Below are 20,072 nucleotides of genomic sequence, written 5' to 3' on the forward strand. Positions count from 1 at the left end.
TTCTAAAGTTTCCATTTGGTTCTTCTTTATATTTTCTATTTCTTTGCTGATACTTTTTATTACTTTATTTATTTCAAGCACATTTATAATTTCTCAGTGAAACATTTTTATGATGGCTGCTCCAAAATCTTTGTCAGATTATTCTAACATCTGTGTCATCTTGATGCTTGTGCCTGTTAATTATCTTTTGTTACTCAGTCTGAGAATGCCTGATTCTTAGTATGACAAGTGATTTGCCATTGAAGTCAGGATATTCTGGGCACTATGTTATAAGAGTCTGGATCTTATTTAAATCTTTTGTCTTAGCGGGCTTCCCTTTATACTGCTCCAGTGAAATAAAGTGGGGCACTGCCTCATTGCTTCCAGACAGGGATAAAAGTCCAGGTTCTCCATTCAGCCTTTCTTGAACCTGGGGGACTGGGAGAGATGAGGCCTCCATGTTATTTTTAGGTAAGGGTAGAAGTTCAGGTTCCCCACTAGGAATCCACGACAACTCCCAGGCTGGGAGTGGGAGGGTTGCTTCATTACTGCTCCCTATATGGCTTTCATTGACACTGTGTGTGGCAGAGAGAGAGAGAGTGGCGCTTGTTACCACTGAGTGGTGGTGAAAGTCCCAACTCTCCACTAGGCCTCTTCTGACACTACTCCAGTGGGGGTGGGGGAAAGCCCTCACTTCTGCATTGGGGTGGCAGTGGGTGTCCAGGCTGCCCACACGGTCTCCACCAACACCACACTGGGGGAGGATGATCCCAGTAGGGGTGAAGGTCCCAGCTCCAAGTCAGGCATCACTCCGACTGAGTATGGGAGTGGCCTAGGGTTCTTTGTTACAGCCTGGTGAGGGTGAAAGTCCAGGTTTCCCAGCCAGCCTTTGCTGACAGGGGTGAGGATGGAACTTGGCAGGAGCAGAGCAGGTATTGACTAAAAGACTCTGTCTTTCTACGATGCCCCTTTCCTTGTTCTTTGGCTAGAAAATCATAGTTTTGCTAGAACTTGTTTTGTTGGGACTTGTTTTATTTGTGCCCCTTGGCATTTTCAGTTGTTGACTTCTTCAATATTCACCCGGAGATATATGAGGCAAAGAGAAATCCCAGGGAATTCACCACCGTTCCTTAAGTCCCGAGGTCCCTAACCAGTCTGCTTCTCTCCATCTTTCAGTCTTCTTATGCTTGTCTTATCATGTTCAAGGTTTTCAGTTATACTTGGCAGAATAAATAAATACATCTAGTCCATCTTTCCAGAATATCACTGCTTTTTGTTCATTTTATTTATTTATTATTTATTGAGACAAGGTCTTACTTTGTTGCCTGGGCTGGAGTGCAGTGGTGCTATCATGGCTTACTGCAGCCTTAAACTCCCAGGCTCAAGTGATCCTCCTGCTTCAGCCTCCCAAGTAGCTTGGACCACAGGCACATGCCACCATGCCCAGCTACTTTTCATTTTTTGTTTTTGTTGGGTAGCTGCACAGAGTCTTGCTATGTTGCTCAGGTTGGTCTCAAACTTCTGGCCTTAAGCGATCCTCTTGCCTCGCTCTCCCAAAGCGTATTACAGGCATGAGCCACCACACCCAGCCCCATCGGTGCTTTTGGAAGAAGGTGTTCTTCCCTCTCTCTGTTTCCCTCCCTATGGCCAGCTGCCTGTAGAGGGCAGTGGTGCTGGAGTGAAGACCTCTCAGCGCATCCCTCATCATCCGTAGGATGTGCATGGCTTCCACTGCTATCTGTTCTGCTCCTGAGACACTCGCTGGCTACAAGATTATAAAAGTGATGAGGTTTCAGCCTCAAGACTCTCCATTCAATAACACTTCCTACAAGATATCTTTTTTTGTTTGTTTTGTTTTGTTTTGTTTGGAGACAGGGTCTGGCTCTGTCGCCCAGGCTGGAGTGCAACGGCATGATCTGCTTACTGCAACCTCAGCCTCTCAGGCTTAAGTGATTCTCCTGCCTTAGCCTCCTGAGCAGCTGAGACCACAGGCACCTGCCACCATGCCCAGCCAATTTTTGGATTTTTTTTTTTTTTTAGTAGAGATGGGGTTTCACCATGTTGCCCAAGCTGGTCTTGAACTCCTGAGCTCAGGCGATCTGCCCACCTTGGCCACCCAAACTGCTGGGATTACAGGCGTGACCACAGGCACAGCCACCATGCCCAGCCCTACAAGATATCTTTTCGTTTCCTTCCTTTCTTTTTTTTTTTTTTTTTTTTGAGACAGAGTCTCACTCTGTCGCCCAGGCTGGAGTGCAGTGTTGCGATCTCTTCTCACTGCAACCTCTGCCTCCTGGGCTCAAGTGATTCTCTTTCTCCTGAGTAGCTGGAACTACAGGCGCCTGCCAACACGCTCAGCTAATTTTTTGTATTTTTAGTAGGTACGGGATTTCACCATGTTGGCCAGGCTGGTCTCGAACTCCTGACCTCAAGTGATCCATCACCTCAGCCTCCCAAAGTGTTGGGATTCCAGGCATGAGCCACTGCTCCCGGCCAAGATATCTTTTTCCTCTTCAATATCTATGTGCTCCTCCCTCAACCTTTGGGGGCTTCAGTGTAGGTGGTCAGATTCCCCACCATTTATGCCTCTGATGAAAGGAGTGGAAATGGTAATAAATGGATGGTGTCACTAAACTACAAATACTTTCAGGTGGGCCTGTGCCTTTTTCAGCGGGCTCCAGTTCTCCTGCTTGACTTGAGTCATTCGCATTTCCTGAGAGCTGGGTAGAGGGGGAGTTGTGAAGGAGCCCATTCTGAAACTGATCTGATATTGCAAACCCACACACTGAAAGGAAGAACTGCCCATACATACTCGAGTCTTCCGATCTGACTCCGAGCCCGCATCCCCCTCATTCGTCTCTTTTCCCCACTCCCCAGATCATGATGCTACTTTGTCTCCCTCAGAGCCATAGAGAAGCAGGGGGTGTGGCCATGGAGGGGAAACCTCTGTCACCAGAGACTTTACTGTACTTCTCCTTTTGCTCTCAGATGCTGCCAGGGTCCCTGAAGAGGGAAGACACGCGGAAAGAGGTAAAAACCATTTTGCTTTTATTTTGCATTCAACAAGCAAATTATTATGGAACAGCAGTTATAGGCCAGGCATACCTCCCAGGGCTGGGAATACAGTGGGGACCTCCCTGGCTCTCTCTTACCTGTGTTACAACAGGTTGTAGACAGACCCCTGTCTTGAGCATCCTCCTTGTCAGGCCTGTTGAGTCTTCTGAGAGTAGGGTAGGTTACTGGATGCCTAGGAGGGAAGAAGGAGCCAGGGAGGCCGGCCCCAAGGTTCTGCAAGGCCCTCAACAGGCCTGGACTGAGGAGGTCTGGACAGCATGGCCCTGTCCTGAGCCTCTGTGCATAATAACTGCTGTCCCTAACCTCCACCCCACCCTCAGCCTTCCAATTCCCGGGCCTGGGGCCCTACTCCTGTGCTCCAGAGACTCCTGGAGCTCCTTGAGGCAGCACACAGCCCTGCTCTGGAGACACTCATATCCCACTCATGCTGGGATGCTCCAGCCCGGCCCAGAGCAGGCTGTGGCTGGAGGGTGCCGGCAGAGGAGGGACGATGGCCCGGCTCCTGGAGGCAAGTGTTGGCTGCAGGAAAAGAGTCTATTCCGTCCCACAGCCCTTGTTACCCCTTAGGTAACCTTAAGGGGATTTCAGAGAACACTGGTCCTGCAACCCTGCAAAGTTTTTTATGGAACATGTAAAATAGATCCCATGGTCAAAGAAGTATGGACAATGTATTATACTATACTCTAATCTCCATATCTAGAGATTAATGGTGTAGATAGAGTTTCCTAAAACGTTTTTAAAGCCCTGCAGTAAAGAATCTTACTTAAGCCAGGTGCGGTGGCTCACGCCTGTAATCTCAACACTTTGGGAGGTCAAGTTGGGGGGATCACCTGAGGTCAGGAGCTTGAAACCAGCCTGGCCAACATGGTGAAACCCCATCTCTACTAAAACAAACAGACAAACAAACAAATAAATCAGACAGGTGTGGTGGCACATGCCTGTAGTCCCAGCTACTCAGGAGGCTGAGGCAGGAGAATCACTTGAACCCTAGAGGCAGAGGATGCAGTGAACTGAGATCATACCACTGCACTCCAGCCTGGGTGACAGAAGAATGAGACTCTGTCTCAAAAAATAATAATAATAATAATAATAATAATAATAATAATAATAATAATAATTTTACTTAACTCTTTAACCCTGCCTTTCTCAAGTGTATGTGACCTTGAAGACGTTTTTTGCATATGACATTATGAGCACTTGCAGGGCTCATGTCAACTCTGCCTGAGGAATCTGCCTCAGCTTCAGACCCTGCACCCCAAATTCATGCTCAGGTCAAGCGAGACCCCCTTCCTGCTGTCCACAAGCAGCTTAGCTTTCCCCACACCCATGAACTGACACCTGGCAGCCCTCGGCATGAGCCGTGTGGCCCGAGGAGATAAACACAGAGAGAGAGAGGAACACTGATGCGTGGGAAATGTTGGCAGGTGAGTGGGAGGGACTTGGGTTGGTGCTGAGACCGGAGACACACTCTGCTGTCACATCCTTCGGGGTCCCCGGGGGCCAGCACGGAGGGCCACGATCATGTAAATTGGGACTTAAATTTAACTCTATGTAAATATAACTCTATGCAGAGGTCAGGGATGGTGGAGGATAAGCTCATTGCAGAGAAAGAGAGAAAGATAGGCAGCAATTACAGAACCTAACCCATAGATAGGTTTTGTTTGACCAGCTCTGCATATTTTTAGTTTGTGTATTTTTTCTTTTTTCTTTTCTTTTTTTTTTTTTTTTTTTTTTTTGAGACGGAGTCTCGCTCTGTCGCCCAGGCTGGAGTGCAGTGGCGCGATCTCCACTCACTGAAAGCTCCACCTCCCGGGTTCATGCCATTCTCCTGGCTCAGCCTCCCATGTAGCTGGGACTACAGGCGCCCGCCACCTCGCCCGGCTAATTTTTGTATTTTTAGTAGAGACGGGGTTTCACCGTGTTAGTCAGGATGGTCTCGATCTCCTGACCTCATGATCCGCCCGTCTCGGCCTCCCAAAGTGCTGGGATTACAGGCGTGAGCCACTGCACCCAGCCTATTTTTTATTTTTTCAAGACAGGGTCTCGCCCTATTGCCCAGGCTGGAGTGCAGTGGGGAGATCACCATTCACTGCAGGCTTGACCTCCTGGGCTCAACTGATCCTCCCACCTCAGCCTCCTAATTAGCTGAGACCACAGGTGTGCGCCACCATGCCTGGCTAATTTTTAAACTTTTTTTGTAGAGACGTGGTCTTGTTATGTTGGCCAGGCTGGTCTCAAACTCCTGACCTCAAGTAATCCTCCCACATTGGCCACTTCTCCTTGGTCTATTTTTCTTTTTAAGTAGGTCATTCCACTTAGAAGTTTAGCTTCTTACTTCTCTTACAGTGGAAGATCAGACAGTGCTGAGCTCAGGTTCTGTCTGGCAATAACTGACTAGAACTGAGACAGCTACCACCTTTAGAGGAGGTACAACCTTTGTCCCCACTTGGTTGATTTACGTTTCCTACCTGGCCTGTGGGGCATTCTCCAGAGACCTTCCAGACCCCTCAAAATGCTCTCCTGGTGTCACACTTTATTTTTTGTTTTGATTTTGTTCTGAGACAGGATCTGGGTCTGTCACCCAGGCTGGAGTTCAGTAGCACGATCTTGGCTCACTGCAACCTCCACTTCCCGGGTTCAAGCAACTATCCTGCCTCAGCCTCCCGAGTAGCTGGGATTACAGGTGTGCGCCACCATGCCCAGCTAATTTTTTGCATTTTTAGTAAGATGGGGTTTTGCCATGTTGGCCAGGCTGGTCTTGAACTCCTGACCTCAAGTGATCTGCCTGCCTTGGCATCCCAAAGTATTGGGATTACAGGTGTTAGCCACTGCACCTGGCTCACCCATACTTTGTTACTGGTTTTAAAATTCCTTTTTGCCTGGTCTTTCAAACCAAGTTTTGACCATGTCTGTCCCTGAGTATAATCCTTGATGAGTAGCACCAGAGAGAGCTCCATGTTATCCGGGGCCTGGCATTCAAGGCACTCAGTGGTCTGGTGCCACTCAAAGCCTGCGAGCCAGGCAGGAAGTTTGTAAAATTAGAGATGGATGAATGGATGGATGGAAAAAAGGAAGCAAGGGAGGAAGGAAGGAAGAAAGGAAGGAGTTCTGGGAAGAGAGAGAAGCTGCCCTCACAGGGCTCTCAGTTTGAAGGAGAGGCACAGCATACCTAGAAAAAACTCCCGGCCAGGAGTGGTGGCTCACCCCTGTAGTCCCAGCACTTTGGGAGGCCGAGGCTGGCAGATCACCTGAGGTCAGGAGTTCAAGATCAGCCTGGCCAACATAGTGAAGCCCCATCTCTACTGAAAATACAAAAATCAGCCAGGCGTGGTGACACCTGCCTTTACCCAGCTACTTGGGGGGCTGAGGCCAGAGAAGTGCTTGAGCCTGGGAAGCAGAGGTTGCAGTGAGCGGAGATTGCACCACTGCACTCTAGCCTGGGAGACAGAGCAAGACTCTGTCTCAAAAAAAAAGAAAGAACTCTGTGAGCATCTCAAATGCCACATCCCCATAATGCAACCAGACCCAGTCCTCCTAGATCTAGGGGAAGGGTTGGAGCTCAGTGGGTGAGCAAGAAAAGCCATGTGGAAGAAGTCAGTGGCCAGATGGCTCAAAGACAAACTCTCCCCTGCTCAGGCTTCCACCCAGACACGACACCATGCATCTCCTCGGCCCCTGGCTCCTGCTCCTGGGTAAGGACTGTGGCCTGGGCCAGTACTGGGGTTCTGGGATGTCAGTGGGCACTGGAGGAGGAGGAAAGACCCGGGCAGAGAGGCGTCAACATAGGGTAGGGTGGGGGTGGCAGTGTGTATAGATAGATGTACATACAAATATATATGTTTCCCATATATACATACGCTTCTCTCATTGCATCCTGCTGTCTTTGTGTATCTCTGTATTTCTCCCACTATCTTCAGAGAGAATTCTTTAGTTTTTGGAAAGCTCTCAGCTGGGTGCAATGGCTCATGCCTGAAATGTCAGCACTTTGTGAGGCTGAGGCGGGAGGATCACTTGAGGTCAGGAGTTTGAAGCCAGCTTGGGCAACTTAGCAAGACCCCTATCTCTAAAAAGAATTAAAAATTAAACAAATTTTAAAATAAAGAATAATTTGTAAAAGAAGGCTCTCGTGCCCCCTCAGTAATGCTTTCTGATCACTGTGGTGAGTTCTAGAATACTTGGCTTTCTCTGACTCAAGTAAATGGAATATTGAGCACCCTGGAACCATCTACGCCTGGGAGGGGGCCTGCGTCTGGGTCCCCTGCACCTACAGAGTCCTAGATGGTGCCCTGGAAACCTTCATCCTGTTCCACAATCCTGAGTATAACCAGAACATGTCGAAGTTCGAAGGGACCAGACTCTATGAAAACACAAAGGATGGGAAGCTTCCTTCAGGGCAGAAAAGGGTGCAATTCCTGGGGAACAAGATTAACAACTGCACACTGAGTATCCACCCAGTGCACGTCAATGACAGTGGTCAGCTGGGGCTGAGGATGGTGTCCAAGACTGAGAAATGGATGGAACGAATACACCTCAATGTCTCCGGTAAGGCCTTCGGGGAGCGGGTCTTCTGCTCTGGGCAGGGGTGAGTGGGAGGCAGGAAATACCTGACTCCTGGCAGAGAGCTCACAAACCGAGCTTCCTGCAGAGCTCAGGCAGGGGACGCCAGCGGGTGACGATGGCGACGCATCAGCACTAGTCGGAGCTGCGGGACCTCGGATGTCCCATCTGACCCTCAGTTCCTGCCCCTCTGGGACCTGGATTCCAAGGTTGTCGGATCTCCTGATCTTTCTCTCTTTCTTTCTCACCATGTATTTTTCAGCTTTTGTGACAAACTCGTGTTTGGCCTTAGTACGGTAACCATCCAAGCACCGCATCCCTTTAGTGGGGTGGGTCTGCATGTAGCCAGCCTCAGCTCTCTCCCAGACTAGACTGCCCCCTTCAGACAGCGGGGTCTGAAGCTGCATCGCTCACCCTAAACTTAGGGCTTCTCAGAGCTCCCTATAGAGGAAACTGTGTGTGGAACGGAGTAACCACACTCCCTGGGGCAGAGGCCCCAGACGTGTGTTTGATGAGTCAAATCCACCCCTACATGTGCAGTGCCATAACTGAACCTGTGTTATAAAAATCATAAAATATTTTTTAACTTTTTTTCTCTTCTTTTCCCCTTCCCCTTCCTTTCCCTTTTTATGAGACAGGGTCTCGCACTGTCGTCATCCAGGCTGGAGTGCAGTGGTGCGATCTCAGCTCACTGCAGCCTTGATCTCCCGGGCTCAAGCTATCCTCCCACCTCCAAAGTAGCTAGGATCACAGGTGCATGCCACCATCCATGCCCGGCTAACTTTTTAATTTATTGTAGAAATGGGTCTTCCTATGTTGCCCAGACTGGTCTTGAACTCCGACCTCAAGCAATCCTCCTGCTTCAACCTCTCAAAGCATTGGGATTATAGGCGTGAGCCATCGCACCTGGCCTGATCTTCTGGTTTTTCAAGAGATGATGGAAATCTAGATTTTTCAGTGAAATCTCTCAGTGTGTTAATGTTCATGGCAAGTTCTCATGAGCTCTTCAAGGTTAGATGACACCGTTGTCGAACCCCACAGGCCAGGTTTGAGCTCCCGATGCGTAGTCAGCCAAACACTGACACATCAGTGCTTAGAAGCTAAGAAAGGATTATTTAATTTAGCCAAAGCGAGGGGACAGAAGAGAGAAACTCTCAAATCTGACCCGACTTTGAGCGTTACTGGGGGCTTTTATGAATAAAGTAGGTGTGCAGGAGGTGACCTCCTGATCATTAAAGCTGTTGTGTCTCTCGGCTCATCAAATTTCTGGATGTCATCAAGGAGGTCTGTGTGACCTAAGGATCATTGTTCTTTGAAAGAGAGACAAGTTCATTTATCTTGCAGGCAGCTGCCGGGGGGTCAGGATGTAAGTTAAACAATTATTAGTGAATTAATGGTTACCTGCTACTGAAATGACCAAATGTAACTAATCTTTCATGGAGGAAGAAAAGGACAAAGAGAAAAGAAAAGAAGCAAAACGAACATCTTACAATTTGTATAACATAAGTTCAGCCATAGCACTGCATATGTAGGCGTGGCTTTGACCCATGAAACACAGGTGTGAGGGGCCCCTGCCATAGGGAGTGTGGGCACTCCGTTCCACACCGTTTCCTGGATGGGCAGTTCTAAGCAGCCTTAAGTTTGGAGTGAGCAATGCAGTTTCAGACCCCGCTGTCTGAAGGAGGTGGTCCAGCCTTGGGGAGAGCTGAGGCTGGGTGCACACAGACCCACCCCACTAAAGGAATGCGGTGTTTGGATGGCTGCAATACATGAAGCCATGAAACCAACACAGGTTTGTCAAAGCTGAAAAGCCTGTGAACTAAACTGATAAAATTCACTTAGAGGTGGTGGGAATAGAACTTTGCAATCATTCAGAAAGCAGACATCTGGCAATGAGAATGAAAAAAGAGTGGATTACAGTTCCCAAGGAGGTTTAGTGTGGTCAAGGCCTTTCAGAGAGGATTTCAGGTGAGCAAAAGTGATTCAAAGTGGAGAAAAGCAGGACTGGGCTGGGTACAGTGGTTCCCGCCTCTAACCCCAGCACTTTGGGAGGCTGAGGTTGGAGGATCGTTTGAGCCCAGGAGTTTGAGACCAGAGTGGGTAACATGGCAAGACCCTGTCTCTACAAAATGTTTAAAAAACTAGCTAGGTGTGGTGGCACATGCCTGTAGTCCCGGTTACTCAGGGGGCTGAGGTGAGAGGATTGCTTGAGCCTAGGAGGTCAAGGCTACAGTGAGCTAGGATTGTGCCACTGCACTCCAGCCTGGGTGTCAGAGCAAGACCCTGTCTCTAAAAAAAATCGAGGCCGGGTGTGGTGGCTCACACCTGTAATCCCAGCACTTTGGGAGGCTGAGGCAGGAGGATCACTTGAGGTCAGGAGTTCAAGACTAGCCTGGCCAACATGGCGAAACCCTGTGTCTACTAGAAATACAAAAAGTTAGCTGGGTGTGGTGGTGGGCACCTGTAATCCCAGCTACTTGGGAGGCTGAGGCAGGAGGATCACTTGAACTGGGGAGGTAGAGGTTACAATGAGCCAAGATCACGCCACTGCACCCCAGCCTGGGTGACAGAGGGAAACTTCATCTCAAAAACACAAAACAAAACAAAAACAAAAACAAACAAACAACAACAACAACAACAAAGCGGACTGGAGAGAGGTGGAATGAAGTGGCAAGGGGTTCCTGAGGGGTGATTTGGGACAGGACATCTAAAGCCAGGTGTACGCTCACGTCTTCAGTCCCCCAGCCTCCAGCGTGGACTCTTCTTTTGCAGAAAGGCCTTTTCCACCTCGTATCCAGCTCCCCCCAAAACTTCAAGAATCCCAGGAAGTCACTCTGACCTGCTTGCTGAATTTCTCCTGCTATGGGTATCAGATCCAATTGCAGTGGTTACTAGAGGGGGTTCCAATGAGGCAGCCTGCTGTCACCTCGACCTCCTTGAGCACCAAGTCTGTCTTCACCCGGAGTGAGCTCAAGTTCTCGCCACAGTGGAGTCACCATGGGAAGATCGTGACCTGCGAGCTTCACGATGTGGACGGGAAGGTCCTCTCCGAAGACATGGTGCAGCTGAACGTGAAGCGTGAGTCTCCCCGACGTGCCTATGGGAAGGGCAAGGTCTGTGTCACCTTCTCCCCAGCCCTGCAGGGGGCACACACCCAGGGCACCGAGAAGCCTGCACAGACGGTGGCGTCCTCCAACCTCGGTCACGCCGCCCTGGTGTTTTAGGAAACAGATTTGCTTTAGCCTAACAGAATAAAACGGTCCATCCTCAAGCCATGACATGATTTGGGGATTATCTGGTTAGGTCTTTTTGTTCCCCTCTTGGTGGAGATTTTCTTTCGCATCATTATCTTGTGCCTCATTCATTCAATAAATATATATCACGAACCTACTAGGCACCAGGCCTTATTACGGCTGCCAGCGGGGGGCACAGGGTGGGGGGCAGGGTACAGCAGTGAGCAAAGCTCTTGCCCCACACGGAGCCGGCACTGCAGTGAAAGAGACAGACAACAAATGGATTAACAAAGAAATACACAGCATGAGCCAAGACATTAGAATATGGAACAAAGCAATGTTAACAAAGAAATATACAACACTATTGTAGGTAGTGATATGTGTGTTAGGGAAAAAATAAGGCCGGGAGAGGGGAGTGATGGAGAGAGACCTCTCTAAGAAGGTGAGCACTTAAGCTGACTGGAATGGAGGAAGGGGCTGAGGCCAGCAAATATTTGCGAGAGGAGGATTTCAGGGAAAGAGCAGAGCAGGTTCAAAGCTTTGAGGCAGGAGCTGGGAGTGGGAGGACCTCAGAGGCTGAAGGTCACGGCCTCTGAGGGCCACATGGTAGGACAGGAGGCAGGAGATGGAGCAGGACTCTGGATCCCGACGGCTGAGGTGAGGGTTTGGGATTCTATGCAAAGCACGGAAACCACTCATGGTTTCCAGCAGAATTGGTGAGGTCTGGTGGATGGTGTTAGGAACCCTGCGTGCTGCTGGTGGAGACCAGCAGGTAGAGGAAGTGGGAGGGGGAAGCTGAGAGCCGAGTTAGGAGGCCGTGACCATCACCTGGGTGAAGGGACTGGCAGGTCACCACTTTGTCAGAATAAAAGCACTTTCCACACCCTCCGCCCTCTGAGAATTCCCCGCCCCCTCCCTGACTGCCCCTCTGCTCCTTCAGACACCCCAAAGTTGACGATCGAGGTCACTCCCAATGAAACCACAGTGAGGAAGGGGGACTCTGTGACCATGACCTGCAAGGTCAACAGCAGCAACCCGGAGTACACGACGGTATCCTGGCTCAAGGATGGCATCCCGCTGAAGGAGCAGAATACGCTCATGCTAACCCTGCACAAAGTGACCAAGTCCCAGAGTGGGAGGTACTGCTGTAGGGTCTCCAATGACGTGGGCCCGGCAACGTCGGAAAAAGTGTTCCTGCAAGTACAGTGTGAGCCCCTCGCAGCTGGGGATGGGCCAGGCAGGGAGGTAGCAGGGGTGGACCCGGAGAGGCAAGCTACGGGGGCTCTCGGGACCGTGTGCACAGATTGGGGGTGCTCTCCTCACCCCTCCACTCACCTCTGCCCCCTCTTCCAGATGCCCCGGAATCTTCCAGGGTTCAGATCTCCCAGTCACCGGCTGTGGAGGGAAGTGAAGTCAACTTTCTTTGCATATCACCAGCCAATCCTCTTCCAACAAATTACACGTGGTACCACAATGGCAAAGAAGTGCAGGGAAGGACAGAGAAGCAATTCCAGATCCAAAAGATCCTCCCCTGGCACGCTGGGACTTATTCCTGTGAGGCGGGAAATATTCTTGGTATTGGAGAGAGGGGCCCGGGAACTGAGCTGGATGTCCAGTGTGAGTAGCCACAGAGTCTCTGGTTCTAGGGAGAGAAGATGGATGGGGAAGGCGGAAGGCAGATGGGGTGCAGGGCATTCTAGGGTCCTAGAGTCAAGAGCAAGGAGCAGCCAGAGTCTCCTGACCTGTAAGCTTCTCAGGGCAGAGGCTCTGTTGTTTGTTGCTGTTCACAGCTGTGTGCCTAGCTCACGGAGAGTGCTCGGTAGATGCTTGGGGTTTTTTTTTTTTTGGTTGGTTTGTTTGTTTTTTTGAGATGGAGTCTCGCTCTGTCACCCAGGCTGGAGTGCAGTGGTGTGATCTTGGCTCACTGCAAGCTCCGCCTCCCAGGTTCACGCCATCCTCCTGCCTCAGCCTCCTGAGTAGCTGGGACTACAGGCGCCCGCCACCACGCCCGGCTCATTTTTTATATTTTTAGTACAGATGGGCTTTCACTGTGTTAGCCAGATCTCAACCTCCTGACCTCATGATCCACCCGCCTCGGCCTCCCAAAGTGCTGGGATTACAGGCGTGAGCCACCGCACCCAGCCTGTAGATGCTTGTTGAATGAATGAGGCCAGGTGCAGTGGCTCACACCTGCAATCCCAGCTCTTTGGGAGGCTGAGGCAGGAGGGTCTCCTGAACTCAGGAGTTTGAAACCAGCCTGGGCCACACATTGAGATACCATCTCCACAAAAAAATATAAAAATTAGCTGAGCATGGTGGTGCGTGCTGGTGGTCCTAGCTACTGGGGAGGCTGAGGTGGGAGAATTGCTTGAGCCCAGGAGGTCGAGGCTGCACAGTGATCTGTGTTCCTGCTACTGCACTCCAGCCTGGGTGACAGAGCAAGACCTGGGTCTCAAAAAGAAAAAGAAAAAGAAAATGCTGGGACTGGGATTATAGGTGTGAGCTGGGCATGATGACTCACACTTGTAATCCCAGCATTTTGGGAGGCCGAGGTGGGCAGATCACTTGAGGCCAGGAGTTCGAGTCCAGCCTGGGCAACATGGTAAAATCCCATCTCTACAAGAAATTAGCCTGGCATGGTCATGTACGCCTGTAGTCTCAGCTACCCAGGAGGCTGAGGTGGGAGGATCACCTGAGCCCGGAGGTCGAGGCTGCAGTGAGCTGGTGATCGAACCACTGCACTCCAGCCTGGATGACTCAGTGAGAACTTGTCTCAAAAAAAAAAAAAAAAAAAAAAAAAAAAAAAAAGAAAAGAAAAGAAAAGGAAAAAAAAAAAAAGAAGGATTGACCAGGCATGTGGCTCACGCCTGTAATCCTAGAACTTTGAGAGGCCAAAGTGGGCGGATCACCTGAGGTCAGGAGTTCGAGACCAGCCTGGTCAACATGGCGAAACCCTGTCTCTACTAAAAATACGACAAATTAGCTGGGTGTGGTGGCGGGCACCTGTAATCCCAGCTACTTGGGAGGCTGAAGCAGGAGAATCGCTTGAACCTAGGAGGCAGAGGTTGCAGTGAGCCGAGATCAGGCCACTGTACTCTAGCCTGGGAGATAGAGTGAGACTCTGTCTCCAAAAAAAAAAAAAAAGAATAATTAACTGCAAGATACCAGGACTCCATGAGGGACACAAATAGAGACTTAGCCAACCTAGGCAGTGCCTGACTCTTAAAAGAGGTCTTGAAATTTTTGATAAAAACTGGGGCAAACTGTCTCATTACCTCTCCATTGTGAGACCCTCTTTAACACAGTGAATCTTGTCACCGAGTAGGGCACAGGACAAAAAAAAACGCATAGGCTTCATCCTTGGACCCTGAGATGTCATATGTGCTAACGGGACAGGGTGCCCAAATCCTGAGCATCTCAGACAGTTGGATGTGCGACTGCAACAGCCGCAGCGATGTTTGTGGAGTGTTTGCCACACGCCACACTCTGCTCTAAGGGCATCGTCTCATTTCCTTCTTGAAACAATTCCCAGGAGGTTAGGAACTCTCAGGACTCACCCCCCACCTACCCTCCGTGGCCTTTTGTTTTTGAGATGGAGTCTCCCTCTGTTGCCCCGGCTGGAGTGTAGTGGCTTGATCTCTGTTCACTGCAACCTCCACCTCCCAGGTTCAAGCGATTCTCTTGCCTCAGCCTCCTAACTGGGACTATAGACATGTACCACCATGCATAGCTGATTTTTAAACTTTTTAGTAGAGACGGGGTTTTGCTATGTTGGCCAGGTTGGTCTAGAACTCCTGACCTCAGGTGATCCGCCTGCTTCGGCCTCCCAAAGTACTGAGATTACAAGTGTGAACCACCGTGCCCGGCCTCAGGACCCCGTTTGACAGATGCATAAACTGAGACCCGCAGCCCATGCCCGTGCACCTCTCGGCAGCCGTCTGGCTTCAGCACTGTGCCCCGAACCCCTGCACCAAGCCACAGCCAGGCCAGAGAGCCAGGGCAAGGTTTCTGTTCTTGCACAGATACAGGAAGGAAGCACAAGCCCCCCTTAGATTAATTTAGGACCTGTGCAGATGCCCAGGACAGGTAACGGGAGAAGAGGGAGCAGGAGGGAAGAGGTACTATGGACAGCTGGCTTTTCTTTACTCACCTCTCCGGCTTTCTTCCAGATCCTCCCAAGAAGGTGACCATGGTGATTGAAAACCCCACGCCGATTCGAGAAGGAGACACGGTGACCCTTTCCTGTAACTACAGTTCCAGTAACCCCATTGTTAACCACTATGAATGGAGACCCCGTGGCGCCTGGGAGGAGCCATCGCTTGGGGTGCTGAAGATCCAAAACATTGGCTGGAACAACACAGCCGTCGCCTGCGCAGCTTGTAACAACTGGTGCTCGTGGGCCTCCCCTGTCACCCTGAATGTCCTGTGTGAGTCTCTGGGCTAGGCAGGGGGATCTGGGAGGTGTCCCGGCTGGGATGAGGGGAAGAAGGGGACGAGGCCAGAGCCTGGGCCAGTGTCTTCAAGAGAATTGAGGGGCAGGAGCCCAGCCTCAGGGCCAAGGGGAGGGGAGGCCTGGGGACAGCAAAAGGGACAGGGAGCGGAGAGGTCAGCTTGGGACCCTTGCCCTCCAGATGCCCCCCGAGGCGTGAGGGTCCGGAAAATCAAGCCCCTTTCTGAGATTCACTCTGGGAACTCGGTCAGCCTCCAATGTGACTTCTCAAGCAGCCACCCCAAAGAAGTCCAGTTCTTCTGGGAGAAAAATGGCAGCCTTCTGGGGAAAGAAAGCCAGCTGAATTTTGACTCCATCTCCCCAGAAGATGCTGGGAGTTACAGCTGCTGGGTGAACAACTCCATAGGACAGACGGCGTCCAAGGCCTGGACACTCGAAGTGCTGTGTGAGTTGGGGCCAGAGGCTGGGAGTGGAGCAGAGCAGGGACCAGTGGCCTGCCTGGTGGTGACTTTGCACCCCCTCCCCCTGCCCGCCATGCAGATGCACCCAGGAGGCTGCGTGTGTCCATGAGCCAGGGGAACCAAGTGATGGAGGGGAAGACGGCAACCCTGATCTGTGAGAGTGACGCCAACCCTCCCGTCTACAGCTACGCCTGGTTTGACTGGAATAACCAAAGCCTTCCCTACTCCGGCCGGATGCTGAGATTGGAGCCGGTGAAGGTCCAGCACTCCGGTGCTTACTGGTGCCAGGGGACCAACAGAGTGGGCAAGGGCCACTCGCCTCTCATCACCCTCACCGTCTACTGTAAGGCCTCTTCCTGCTCTTGTTCTTGGTGGTGACCTTCTTTCCTTCTTTCTTTCTTTTTCTTTCTCTCTTTCTTTCTTCTTCCTTTCTTCCTTTCTCTTTCTTTCTTTTCTTTCTTCTTTCCTTCTTTCCTTTCTTTTCTCTCTTCTTCTCCTTCTTCTTCTTCTTTTGACTCCTTCTCCTCTTCCTCCTCCTTCTTCCTCTTCTTCTTCTTCCTCTTCTTCTTCCTCTTCTTCTTCTTCCTCTTCTTCTTCTTCCTCTTCTTCCTCTTCCTCCTCTTCTTCTTCCTCTTCTGCTTTCTCCTCCTCCTCCTCTTTCTTCTTCTTCTCTTTCCTTCTCCTTCTTCTTATAGAGACAAGGTGTTACTCTGTCACCCAGGCTGGAGTGCAGTGGCATAATGACACCTCACTGCAGCCTCCAATTCCTGGGTTCAAGCAATCCTTTTGCCGCAGCCTCCTGAGTAGCTGGGACTATAGACATGCACCACCCGGCCAACTTTTACATTTTTGTAGAGATGGGGTCTTACTATGTTTCCTACGCTGGTTTCAAACTCCTGACCTCAAGTGACCCTTCTGCCTCAGCTTCCCAAAGCCCTTGGATTAGAGGCATGAGCCACTGTGCCCTTAGTTCCTCCCTGTTTCCTCTCAGGTTCCTCTCTGGCCCTGTCTGCTCCTGTGACTTCCCCAGAAGCCTTCCAGACCAGCTGGCCCCTTCTTCCCCACCTCACTGTCCGCTTTCCCATTCACACCCCTTGCTCCAGGCCACCTGCCACTGTGCTGGAGAAGTCATCCTGTCCTGCGTCATCCGTCTCTCCCTTTTTCTACCTCCCCTGCAGTCTCCCCTGCCTCCATCTAGGGTCCCCTCTCAGGCTGCTCCACCTTCCAGATGTCCTGAGCGCCTACTGAGTCCCTGTCTCTCTCTCTCTCTCTCTCTCTCTGACTACTCTGTCTCTCTCAGCCCTGACAACCTCCTTGTTTTTATCTTTTAAGATGTAAATGATTTTTTTTTTTTTTTGAGACAGAGTCTCACCCTGTTGCACAGGCTGGAGTGCAGTGGCACAATCTCAGCTCCTGCAGCCTCGACCCCCTGGGCTCAAGTGATGCTCCTGCCTTGACCTCCAGAGTAGTTGACTTGAGTGATTTTTAAACAGATCATACAAGCACACGGTAAAAAAATAAAATGTAAGCATGAAAGGGTAAATAGTGGAAAGGCAGATGCGGCTCACTCTTGATCCCCGAGGACTCTTATCCCCACCAAAGGTCCTCACTGCACACAGTCATCCCATCTCCCCCCAGGGGTATATTTCACACACACAATTCACATACAGAGGTCTGTGCACATACGCCCTTCCTCGTGACACAGACGAGGCAGAGCTCACACTTTGCCCAGGAATTTTCTTTGCTTTTTTCCATGTAATAATACTGCTTGGACATTGTTCTGTATCTATGCATACACAGAGTGTCTAAAGTCTGGAGCCTGGGCGTGGTGGTTCATGTCTGTAATCGCAACACTTTGAGGGGCCGAGGTGGGAGGATCACTTGAGCCCAGGAGTTCGAGACCAGCCTGGGCAACATAGCCCATACCTCATAGCAAGACCTCATCTCTACAAAAAATACCAAAAAATTTTTTAAAAAATAAACAAACAAAACAATAACAACAACAGAAAAGAATCTGGAAGCATAGGAAACATATTTAATTAATTCATTGTACTTTTTCAGATTAATAATTGGAAACATGGCCTTAAATTGAGGGAACCTGGCCAGGCACAGTGGCTCATGCCTATAATCCCAGCACTTTGGGAGGCTGAGGTGGGTGGATCACTTGAAGCCAGGAGTTCGAGACCAGCCTGGCCAATGGTAAAACCCCATCTCTACCGATAATACAAAAATTAGCTGGGTGTGCTGGTGCGCACCTGTAGTCCCAGCTACTCAGGAGGCTGAGGCCGGAGAATCACTTGAACCCGGGAGGTGGAGGTTGCAGTGAGCCAAGATCTCACCACTGCACTCCAGCCTGGGCAAAAGAGCGAGACTCTGTCTTGATCAATCAATCAGTCAATCTAGGGAACCATCACCAGCACAACTGAAGGCCAAAGGAAAATATCTGGAACATGTTATCAGAAATCTAACAGACACATCCCATCATATAAAACCATTGTTCCCTGGGTGTCCCCTCTGCAGACAGCCTGACAGCCTCCTCTTTTTCCCAGGGCCATGGAGTCCTCGCATATGAAGGTTGCATACGTCCTCCTCTCAGTGCCCTCTTCAGGGCCTAGGTCTGCAGCCTCTTGTTTTGGGCATGCTTGCAAGGACAGTTGCAAGATGCATTCCCATGTGGAATTGCTGGGTGGAAGACAGGTGCATTTTCAGAGCTGATCACACAGCCATACTGCTGTGAAGAGCTGCACCCATTCATGCGAGTGTGGGTCACAGGCTCTGGGCGTGCCGTGCCTGTGGGAAAAGCAGCTCCTCAGGAGAATTAGTGCCTTCCTCCTAAAGGGAGGCCCAGAGCAAGCAGGGGCCGGTGTCACCCTCTTCCTCTGCACCCCTGTCCCATGCAAGCAGGGGAGAAGAACAAGTCTGGTTGTGGAGAGAAGTCCAGGATGCCTTCCAGGCAAAGGCTGCCAGGCAGAGCTGGCCTCTCAGCTGATTAAGGTCTCTCCTTTCTCCACCCAGATAGCCCGCAGACCATTGGCAGGCGAGTGGCTGTGGGACTCGGGTCCTGCCTGGCCATCCTCATCCTGGCAATGTGTGGATTCAAGGTCCAGCGACGGTGAGCTCCTGCTGCCCCCCACCACCTCCTCTTTCCGTTGGCAGAGACCCGTGTCCATCTCGAAGCCTCCAGCCTGTGGAGTCCCTGACCCTCACACCTGTGCTTTTATTTCTCAGTTGGAAGAGGACACAGAGCCAGCAGGGGCTTCAGGAGAATTCCAGTGGCCAGAGCTTCTTTGTGAGGAACAAAAAGGTAGGATGGAGCTGGGTGCGGTGGCCCATGCCTATAATCCCAGCACTTTGGGAGGCTGAGGCAGGTGGATCACCTGAGGTCAGGAGTTTGACACCAGCATGGCCAACATGGTGAAACCCCGTCTCTACCAAAAATATTTTAAAAATTAGCCGGGCGTGGTGGTGCATGCCTGTAATTCCAGCTACTCAGGAGGCTGAGGCAGGAGAATCGCTTGAACCCGGGAGGCGGAGGTTGCAGTGAGCCAAGATCGTGCCATTGCCCTCCAGCCTGGGTGACAGACTGAGACTCTGCCCCCCACCACCAAAAAAAAGGATAGGCACGAGGCAGACCGTGAAGCTGAGTGGGGAAACAAGGTGAAGGAAGGAGATAAAATGTCCTCTGGGGAGACCTGGGCTGTCAGAGGCCAGGGAAGGGGACGAGGGTTGGGTAACAGGTGGTTAGCACTTCACCCTCGTCTCCCTCCCAGGTTAGAAGGACCCCCCTCTCTGAAGGTCCCCACTCCCTGGGATGCTACAATCCGATGATGGAAGATGGCATTAGCTACGCCACCCTGCGCTTTCCCGAGACGAACACACCACGAACTGGGTACTGAGGGTACCAGGAGGGTGACCCTGCACCCTGGGAGGGAGGCAGGAGGAAAAGCTCTTGTCTCGCCTGCCCTCTGTGCCAGGCCCATGCCAGGCACCCTGATACATGCACTGCCTTATTCTGGCTCCGTAACAAGCCTCTGGGTAAGGGCCAGTCTCCGGAAGTGGACCTGCTTCTTCAAGTCAGCAGCGCACATGCCCAGTCCGTTCTTATCACAAAGGTCAAGACCTCGTGATACACACCCACGCCTACTCCCTGCACACACATTTGCACGAGCTCCTGCTGTGAGCTTTGGGCACTGGGGAGGCCTCAGGTTTTACATAAGGGGCTGAGGTTGGGGTGCTGTTGGGGGCTCTGGGTGTTGAGAGGGAGGAGAGTTCATGGGAGATGCTTCATACGTGGTCATCTGTCTGCCCTCCCTCTCA

The 20,072-nt window shown here is 51.0% G+C and overlaps 1 protein-coding gene across 23 annotated transcripts in view; it reads left to right on the forward strand.

Moving 5' to 3' along the window:
- The window catches only part of CD22 (CD22 molecule), a 33,722-nt gene that overhangs the window by 12,430 nt on the left and 1,220 nt on the right, over positions 1-20,072 (forward strand). For 2 of the 23 annotated variants that reach the window (XM_074023175.1, XM_074023176.1), the window contains 12 exons: positions 2,968-3,009; positions 6,691-6,746; positions 7,219-7,596; positions 10,384-10,689; positions 11,785-12,051; positions 12,198-12,461; positions 15,014-15,271; positions 15,476-15,739; positions 15,835-16,098; positions 18,771-18,867; positions 18,984-19,059; positions 19,526-19,644. In XM_074023175.1, coding sequence (XP_073879276.1) covers positions 6,713-6,746; positions 7,219-7,596; positions 10,384-10,689; positions 11,785-12,051; positions 12,198-12,461; positions 15,014-15,271; positions 15,476-15,739; positions 15,835-16,098; positions 18,771-18,867; positions 18,984-19,059; positions 19,526-19,644 — 2,327 coding nt within the window. In that variant the 5' untranslated portion in view covers positions 2,968-3,009; positions 6,691-6,712. Of the gene's footprint in view, positions 1-2,965; positions 3,010-6,690; positions 6,747-7,218; positions 7,597-8,249; positions 8,365-10,383; positions 10,690-11,784; positions 12,052-12,197; positions 12,462-14,573; positions 14,931-15,013; positions 15,272-15,475; positions 15,740-15,834; positions 16,099-18,770; positions 18,868-18,983; positions 19,060-19,525; positions 19,791-20,072 lie in introns of those variants that run through there. The other 21 variants (XM_074023182.1, XM_074023183.1, XM_074023177.1 and 18 more) reach the window with 21 other exon arrangements.

Source organism: Macaca fascicularis, chromosome 19 (assembly GCF_037993035.2).
Source record: "Macaca fascicularis isolate 582-1 chromosome 19, T2T-MFA8v1.1".
Taxonomy (NCBI): domain Eukaryota; kingdom Metazoa; phylum Chordata; class Mammalia; order Primates; family Cercopithecidae; genus Macaca; species Macaca fascicularis.